The 8,293-nt window shown below is 37.4% G+C and overlaps 1 protein-coding gene across 1 annotated transcript; it reads left to right on the top strand.

The window, feature by feature from the left end:
* Positions 1-838: 838 nt before the first annotated feature.
* On the top strand, positions 839-5,075 carry LOC112152621 (cytochrome P450 2F2; the record flags this gene model as incomplete). Its single annotated transcript, XM_024282307.2, is given in 9 exon segments — positions 839-991; positions 1,064-1,224; positions 1,514-1,582; positions 2,571-2,675; positions 2,858-2,993; positions 3,086-3,171; positions 3,968-4,069; positions 4,171-4,312; positions 4,888-5,075. Coding segments are annotated over 9 exon segments (1,142 nt in total), but the record flags the coding sequence as incomplete, so codon positions are not given.
* Positions 5,076-8,293: the final 3,218 nt, after the last annotated feature.

Raw genomic sequence — 8,293 nt, 5'->3', positions numbered from 1 at the left:
CAAACATTGGACATACTGTACAGTAACTAAGGCGTAACCAGTGTTTCATGCTCAGCAGCTTTCAAAACAAAGTTGTTTGGTTTTTTTTGCCGTTTCTCTTTTCCTCGTGTTCACAGGAGGTTTAAGTTACTAATAGCAACAAACCCTTCAGTAAATCATTCAGTACATTTTAATTCATGGTTTTTAATCACTTCCTAGCTTTTTGCTTCTTGTTTCAAAACTATTTTTACACTTCTAAAACTGTCTTTTTTATGTTTAAGGGTTTAGGAAATTATTTAATTTAATTCAAAAATACATACTAAACAGAATGTTGGTAACAGGAATAGACACAAGGTTTCATCCTAAGATACAACCCTGGGGTACCACAGGGCTCCAATCTCGGTCCTCTATTAGTAGATGAATGATCCTTTTCATCACTTTTCCAAACGCTTTAAAATAGGGAAGTATTACCAGTCAGAGACATCCATTACTTCGTCCTTTCTAAAGATGACAATGGAAACTACAAAACCACAAGATTAAGGAAGTTAAATGTTACACAAATGGTTTTCTTACACAACATTTTAGGTATAAACTCCTAATATTATCTTACAGTGATGTTGATTGGTGTCAAAGCAATTCCTCTTTAAACAATTGTTTTTTTTTGTTCTTAGTAATAAGATTAATTAAGCCTAAATATTTTTATTAGTTTTAGAGAAATTTTATTTTCCTTCTGATAAGGTATATTTGCAAAGTGAACCAATGTCTGACTATTTTAATCTTTACTAAAACTATAAAGATAAAACAAATATACATTTTTTATTTATTAACTCAATCTTTTTCTCTTTCCTCGTACAAACAGGAGTGGTCATGGAAAACTATGGTACTGCTTGGAGAGAACATCGTCGCTTTGCACTGATGACACTGAGGAACTTCGGTCTGGGGAAGAAGTCAATGGAGGAGCGGATTCATGAAGAGATTCAACACACAGTAAAGACTCTGGAAAACAGCATTGGTTCGTCACTGCTTGCTTTTACCATTTGTGTCAGATGTTTTATGCTTCAATTTGTGCCATAATATTTTGCAGGAACAACCCTGAATCCTCAGATCATGTTTCATAACGCAGCCTCTAACATCATCTGCCAGGTTCTGTATGGAAAACGTTTTGAGTACAACGACGAGATGATCAAAGTGATTATTAAATGCTTTACTGACAATGCCAAGATGACCAACGGGCCGTGGGCAATGGTAAGTCACAGGGTGTTTTAGAGAGACTGAAAAAGATCAATTTAACGTCATAAACTTTAATGTCTCCTGCAAACATTTTTTTTTTCAATATTTTTTTTCTCTATGAAAACCACAGGCCATGGTCATTACTGGCTTTGAGAAGCAATGCCGGTTTAAATCATTTTTGAAGTCTCTATAACTAATCATGACACCCTCACCACTGTCTTCTGTTCAGAACAGTGTTAGAGATTTTAGGAAGCAGAATCTATAAATGTGGACAGCTGAAGATGTTACTTTTTTGTTTTTGCAGATTTATGATTCTCTTCCCATGGTTCGAAACCTGCCACTGCCATTCAGGAAGGCCTTTAAGAATTACGAGGTAATGCTAAATTCATTAACTCAATCCAGGCAAACATCCATCACATTTGAGTGTTTTCAACAGGTGTCAGAAACACAATTTTAATCTCAAGGTTATCTGAAATCTGAACTTTCCAGTGCAGTACTTTGACCTTTTTGGAAAAGCAGATTAATGGTAGCTCTGTAGTCAGAATTTCACTCTACGTATCCGTACTTTAAGGGGAACCTTCAACCATATTTGGCCATAAAAAACTACCGTCCCAAACTTCTGTGCAATGATGTACACATTCAATAGCAAGATTTATCCAAAAGCGTGGATGACTGGAGGTCTACATGCATAGTTCAAGTCCTGCAGACTAAGTGGTGACCAGTGGGCAATTCAAGGACTAGCTTATAGTGTCTTCGTACAGGAAGTGAACATCCTTTTATATGTGAAATCTCCAACAATATAACACAGTCCGAACCCTGTTAACAAAAAATAAATGGAACTCAAGACAACAATTGTACAATGGATCTAATGTAGGGAAATACATTGCAACACCTTGTACAGGTTAAGAGGTGATTCTCTGTGTCCTCTGAATCACTATTAAACTGCCAAAATCGTCAGTCAGTAGCTGCTGGGATCCAAGTCAACAACTCCAAGTTCTGCACCATTAGGTTTTGACAAATTCTGATACATGACGTGAGTGATACAATGACCACTGGGTGCTTTTGGATAAGCCACTTAAGCTCTAAGGCTCTAAATTTTAGCATAAAGTTCAGGTCTAAAAGAATGTATTTTGTAATCAAACATAGCCATATTACCCTGCACTTCAGAAACTCAGTAGATCATTTCTTTAAAAACAATTATGGTTTGTTGTAGACAGACCGCAGAACAAATCAAGTAAAACAAATGCAATTCAGATTCAGCTGAATTGCCCAAATTAAGATGCTGCCTGAGAGAAAGTTAGAAGATGCTAATAATGAAATTAAATCTTCTGTTTTTGTCTTTGTGTGTGTTTTACTTTCAGACCTGTAAACAGATCGCTCTTGATATCATGAAAAAACACAAGGAAACCAAAGTCAGTGGAGAGCCAAGAGACTTTGTTGACTGCTATCTGGATGAGTTAGAGAAGGTTTGCGTAAATATGGTTTGAATTTAAGTCAGCTGAATTGTTTAAATATATTAATTATATTATATATTAACAGAAATTTGTTACTTGTGTTTAGCATTGGTTTTAGGTTTCCTTTGATAATAACTGATGCACTACTTACTTTTGAAGCATTGCATTTCACTGGTTTCTGTTGCTGTTTATAGAAAAATGCGGATATGTCCTTTTCTGAAGATCGACTGGCTGGTTACTCTTTGGATCTTTATTTTGCTGGAACGGACTCCATTTCCAACACTTTGCTGACAGGTTTCCTTTACCTAATGGGACATCCACATATACAAGGTATAGCTTAAGAACCAATGGAACTCAAGGTGTAGTTATTTTGGTATTTATCAAGTTTGTTCCAACACATCCAATGTCATTTGATTCTGAAGAAAGAAGTCAGCAAGAGATAGATCTGGTGCTGGAGGGCAAGGATCGGGTCAGCTTTGAGGACAGAAACAACATGCCTTACATGCAGGTGCTAATAATCCATACAGATTTTACCATTTAATTGTCCTTTTATCTATTATTTCGCACATCAACTATTGCTTTCTTCCTTTGATTATCTATTTTTGGGTAGTGGGCAGTATCAGCAAAGAAATCCAGACCTCCTAGTCTTTGTCAAAAAGGACTGAGATCATCCCAGGCCACTTGGTTTGGATCCCCCGTACACCTTTCTTATGTTTAGACATGCCTAGAAGTACTCACTTAGTTGGGGTCTAAGAGGCATTCTGACCAGTTGACCAAACCACTTCAGTTGGCTCTTGTTTCCATAGTTTCCATAATAGCCATTGTTTCCTTACCTTGTTCAAGGATAAAAGTCTTACAGGATTTTATAATCCTCAAGCTCTATAGAGATCTAACTTGCATATACATGAATCAAACCAAATCAGAAAAACAATTCTTTTTTACAGCAGATAATTAAGAGCTCAGGTCTGAAAGTGCTCATTTCCATCACAGATCCAGTCATTAACCATTTAAAGACGTAGATGAAGGTCACAGCTTAATTCAACTCCCTTCATCTATAAAAATGTCAAGAGACCAAAGGTAAAATTCATAAAGCACATCTTGCTTCACAAAAATAGTCATTATTAATTTTCAAAGGTTCTAAAAATATCTTCTCTAGAATTCCAACACTGTCATTCATTCTATTTATTGTCAAGTTTGCTGAATCTGTGAGGTTTTTAGGAATGGGCTGAGCTCTTAAGCTTCTAAAGACCTACACTGCTCCCGGTCAATGTAAGTTTAAGTGTACGTTTTTTTTCTTCATGAAGGCTGTGATCCATGAAATCCAGAGATTTGCCAACATCGTTCCTCTTAGCGTCTTCCACGCCACAATGAAAGATACAGAGCTGATGGGATATTCTATCCCAAAGGTAAGAAACTGTCCGATTTCTTTCTTTTTTTTTTTTTTTACAGAAGAATGAGTGAAGTGAAGAGTTAGTGTCTCGTCTTTGTTCTTTTGGATTATCTTCAGGGCACCATGGTCATCCAAAACATGAGGTCAGTGCTGATGGAGGAGGGGCAGTGGAAGTTCCCTCATGAATTCAATCCTGAAAACTTTCTCGACGAGAAGGGAGAGTTTGTTAAACCAGAGGCATTCATGCCCTTCTCAGCAGGTATGTGTCTGTCAAAAGGACTTTTGGTGATAGTCATCGTAGTTTTCTAACTCTAGACTGAAAACAAAATAAATTGATTATTGAGTAGTCTGAAAAATATATAGACTTCGATTGAAGAAATGAAAGATCCACTCCAATGAAAACTGTGTTGCTGGTGATTTTAGCACGTTCATTTTTCTGATGATGGACATATATTAAGAAAATTATGCCTAAAATTGCATTTCTGCATATGTTTTTATTGAACTTGTTGAGAAATGGTAGCAAATAAAAATCCCTGTAAAAAAGATTGTATTTGTTATGTGGGTAATATGGTGGGGGGACCAAGCTCCATACTCCGCTCCATTCTGATGCATTCACCTGCAGGCAAATAGATCCATAGATCCTCCTCCGAGCTGGAATCCGGCTCAAAACTGTACGGCTGGAGTGCTCCGATATTGCTCGTCATTTTTGTTGCACCAGTAATGTTAGGTTGGGCATGTGAGAGAGTGTGTGAAAAGAGAGCTATCGCTAACGTATTCATAAAAATTGTGTGTGGAGTCATTTGTAAAGAACTCTGTGGTGTTTTTGTGTGTCAGGTCCCCGGGTGTGTTTAGGGGAAGGTCTGGCTCGTATGGAGCTCTTCATCACCATGGTGACTCTGCTGAGGAAGTTCAAGTTCATCTGGCCTGAGGATGCAGGAGAACCCGACTTCACTCAAATCTTTGGGCTCACTTTGACTCCAAAACCTTATCGTATGAAAGTCCAGCTGAGGTCAAACCAATGAGCATGTTGACCAGAAAATACTACACTTTATTGCTACTTCCAACTCTTACAAACAAGTTATAATGTTTTTAATCCATGTGTGATCAGTTAATTTTTTACTTCTTTAAATAATTTTGTTTATAAATAAAGAACATTTTAATTGTCACTCTAATTTTACCTTTTTTCAGCACACAAAGAGATGAATACAAATATTCTAAAACTAAAAATATTAGCATACATACTCTCCAGTAAAATATTTTTAAGCTTGTCATTTATTACCTATGACTCAACAGAAGTATGTGCAGCTATTTGTCTTTCGACACCTACTCTTATTTTGTTTTATTTTTCACTTTGGGGGAGCAGCTTACAGAAGGATTTTTTTTCCAAAAAAAGCCAATAGTTTAAATAACTACTGCTGACATTCAGATATTCAAAAAATAATGCTGTTGTGTATTTCTCTTTGGAATTATAGTTTACTTGAGTTTGTTGATGCAATAAAAAAGTTGTCTTCTTTTTATAATTGTTTATTCACTTTGTAGGGTATCTTTCCTAAAATAAAAAAAGCTGAAGCTGTTTTCATGGCAACACATGTTTATGTTTTCTACACACATTGTTGAAATGTCATAAGCATTTTTAAACATTCTACATAGTATTTCTATATGTGGTTTTGCACACAATAATTGTGAGTTAACCATTTTGAAACAACTTTCCTGTGGTTCCCTCTCTAGTATGACTAAAACTTGACAAAAATGTACTGCTTGTTTGTTTTTCATAAAATATAAATAGTTTTCGACAGATTACTACTTGTCCTGACCTGTTATATGTGAACAAGTTTCACTACTAGTATCCTATATGACACAATCTCTAACAAAAAAACTAAATGGGTAATAAAATCCATTATAAAGTTGTTCTAGTATTACTTCGATAGAAATATTAAAAATGTAAAAAAGTGTAAAAAACTCTTAAGACATTTAAAACTCCTTTTTTAGCAGATGGTTACAAACTAGGAATGTAAAAAATATTAGGGATTGAAAAATTGATTGGAAAGTGGGAGAAACAGCAGTATCGGTTAGGGATGTAAAAAAAAAAAAGATATGTATTGAAAATTGATCGAGCAACTGTAGTATTGTTTGAAAACCACAGATACAAACAAGTTTTTATCGGAAAAGATCTAAAATCAGTCATCGATTTCTGGCAAACTGAAGTTCCTCTTCCTGTTTTTTTTTCTACCAATGCAAACAAAGAGACATCCAATCATAAACTTGCTTCTTCCATGTCAATATCTGAAAACATTTCCCTGTCAAATGCCATTCGTTACTATTTATAGCTTTAACTGCTATATGAATAAGAAAGATCTAGATTTTAATGTTTTTGGTAAAAGAATCGGACTGTATCATATTGCCAAAAAGTTAGGTGAATCCTTAATGAATGAATTCGTGGACCATGTATCGAGATATGCATCAAATCGTCTGAGAGGGAAAGACACACAACCCAATTACAAACGTAAAAACATGATCCATGTCAAAACGTCCCAGAAAACACAGTCAGCCTGCAGGCAACCATGCACAGACACAGGGGGGCAGTGGTTGACAGGAGGCTTATCACTGAACTGAACCACCCTCTTAACTGCAGCTCAACCACAAATCCCACCAGTTCAGTCAAATTCACAACCATGTTCGTCTCGTTGATCCTGCTGTGGCTCTGTATCTGTATCTTATTCCTCCAACTGAGACCCCGGAGGCCTAAGAACTTCCCACCAGGACCCCCTGTCCTGCCCATGCTAGGGAACCTTCTGTACCTGAGTTTAGACAATCCTTTGAAAGACTTTGAGAGGGTAAGAGATTCAAATGTATGAAATGTATGCTGTATTAAACACGATGCGACTGTCAGCTACGAATGACTGTTATCTATTAACTAGTACAGGGGTCGGCAACCCAAAGTGTTGAAAGAGCCACTTTGGACTAATACAATAAAAAACAAATGTGTCTGGAGCCGCAAATATTGAAACGCCTCATAAAAGTCTTGCATTGTAAGTAACACATGGAGAATGTGTCGAATAAACGATTATTTCTCCTGCTGCGTGTGCTGCGTGTCCTCGTGTCATATAAGCTTCATTTTTGGTTTCATGACAAGTTGGTGAGACATTACAGTGTCAAATTATCTGACAAAAGCTGAATAGCCTCATTATATAAGCCCAGCGTGTCTGAGACCATCACTACAATATGAATGAATTACAGTTTGTTTCATTGCTTTGATGAAATTAAAGAGATGCAATAAAGAAATAAGATTTTTGATGTTATTTTATTTCAAGGATTTGAAAAAAAAACACAAAAATGTAACGTGCACCTTTAAGGTGCTTCCACACTGGCCGCGTCAATGAAGCGCACACTTTCAATGAAGAGTCAATATAAATGCGTGCACACTTAAATTCCTTGCCTCCAAGTCTGGAGCGCGCATGAGTTTTATAGTCAGACATTTAAAAGGACAGAGTTTTGAAAACAAAAGTCTTCAGAAAGATTTGGGGGATTTTCAACACTTTTACTTTCGGTTCTCCCTGTTGTAGATGCAGATGAGCGCTAATGAACAGTAAAAATACAATAGAAGGAGAATCTCCTCCCCGCCACGCACCGCACGCGGCCGGTGTGTGAGACCTGCACATCGGACGCGCTCAGCAGGTGATATCCACGCCGGAGCGGCGCGGTCACGCACGCAGTGGCGGATAGGAGATTCTTCTTCTATTCTTCTTCTACTGTTCATTAGCGCTCATCTCATCTTGGTGTCATATTAACCTGACCGGACACAAACCGTAATGATTCATTTCTCCTTCGTGATCACGTTTGGCACTTCTGTGCTTTGAAGCAGACTCCGCCCACAAGCAGCTCCCAAATCCGGCTCCTTGATTGGTCGCAGCTCTGAGCTGCTGCGACTGTGCGTGGAAATCTTGTACCGGATTGAAGATTCAGCGCGCTCAATGCGTGCCGATTTATACGTGGAGCTCGCGACCCGACTTAAAAACCTGCGTAGCAACGTGCTCTCCAGACGCATGGGCAGGAATTCTGGTATGCGCGCGTTTGCATTGACTTTTCATTGAGTGTGTGGCTTGATTGTGCGCTGACTCAGCCGGCGTGGAAGCACCTACACTCGTCTCACAGCAACTGGAAAACGTAAAGGATGTTTGTGTCATGTTTGTCCTCCTACAGAAATCGTATTAAAACAAAAAATATATTTCCTTCCAAAATT

This window comes from Oryzias melastigma, linkage group LG6 (assembly GCF_002922805.2).
Source record: "Oryzias melastigma strain HK-1 linkage group LG6, ASM292280v2, whole genome shotgun sequence".
Taxonomy (NCBI): Eukaryota; Metazoa; Chordata; class Actinopteri; order Beloniformes; family Adrianichthyidae; genus Oryzias; species Oryzias melastigma.
This window is presented reverse-complemented; position numbering and strand designations above follow the sequence as displayed.